This window comes from Eimeria tenella, genomic scaffold (assembly GCF_000499545.2).
Source record: "Eimeria tenella Houghton genomic scaffold, Eth_scaff2179, whole genome shotgun sequence".
In the NCBI taxonomy this organism is placed as follows: domain Eukaryota; phylum Apicomplexa; class Conoidasida; order Eucoccidiorida; family Eimeriidae; genus Eimeria; species Eimeria tenella.
The window spans coordinates 673-1301 of record NW_013542030.1 but is presented as its reverse complement, the minus strand read 5'-3'; the positions used below and the strand labels follow the sequence as shown (position 1 = coordinate 1301).

General features: G+C 43.9%; 1 protein-coding gene across 1 annotated transcript in view; it reads right to left on the bottom strand.

Moving 5' to 3' along the window:
- ETH_00037660 (uncharacterized protein) overlaps positions 1–488 on the bottom strand; it is a gene marked incomplete at both ends in the record, with an annotated part of 862 nt that extends 374 nt beyond the window's left edge. Inside the window, 2 exons of the mRNA XM_013374605.1 lie at positions 52–147; positions 416–488. Coding sequence (XP_013230059.1) covers positions 52–147; positions 416–488 — 169 coding nt within the window. The remainder of the gene's footprint in view (positions 1–51; positions 148–415) is intronic.
- Positions 489–629: the final 141 nt, after the last annotated feature.

Sequence of the window (629 nt, the reverse complement as noted above, 5' to 3'; positions counted from 1 at the left end):
GCCGTGCTGCAGCAGCAGCAGCAGCAGCAGCAGCAGCAAGCAGCAACGGACTCTCGGGATCGGGATCGTCTCCCAACTTCACCTCCAAAGGAGACAGTCCATTAACTTGCGTCGTCGAGTTCATCAGCGCCACGTACTGGCCCACTCCTGAGAAAAACAAAAATAAACATTTAATTAAATTAATTAATTCAATTAATGTAATTAATTTAATTAGTTATTTAACTCATCTACTTTATTTAGTTTGTTCTGTTTAATTGTTTAATTGTTTTTAGTTTTCTTGAAAGGAGGGCTTTTGGGTGGGTGGTTACGGGGTGGAGAGACACCTGAATCAAATTAAATTAGTTGTTTAATTTGATTTAATTTAATGAATTAAATTAAATTCACTAAATTGACAAACAAATAAATACTATCTGACCCAAAAGGGACTTTTGTCTGTGCTTCGCGGAAACCCTTTTTGAGGGTTTGGTGATGAAGATGAAGTGCCGCATGAAGGGCGAGGCCAGCAGCTGGGCCCTGAAGAAGCTGCGGATGCTGCTGCTGAGTCTTTGCTGCTCTGCTGCTGCGCTGCAGCAGCAGCAGGGGGCCCTCACTGCCAGTACCCTAATTGGAGAGTCTCTGCTGAGGGGCCC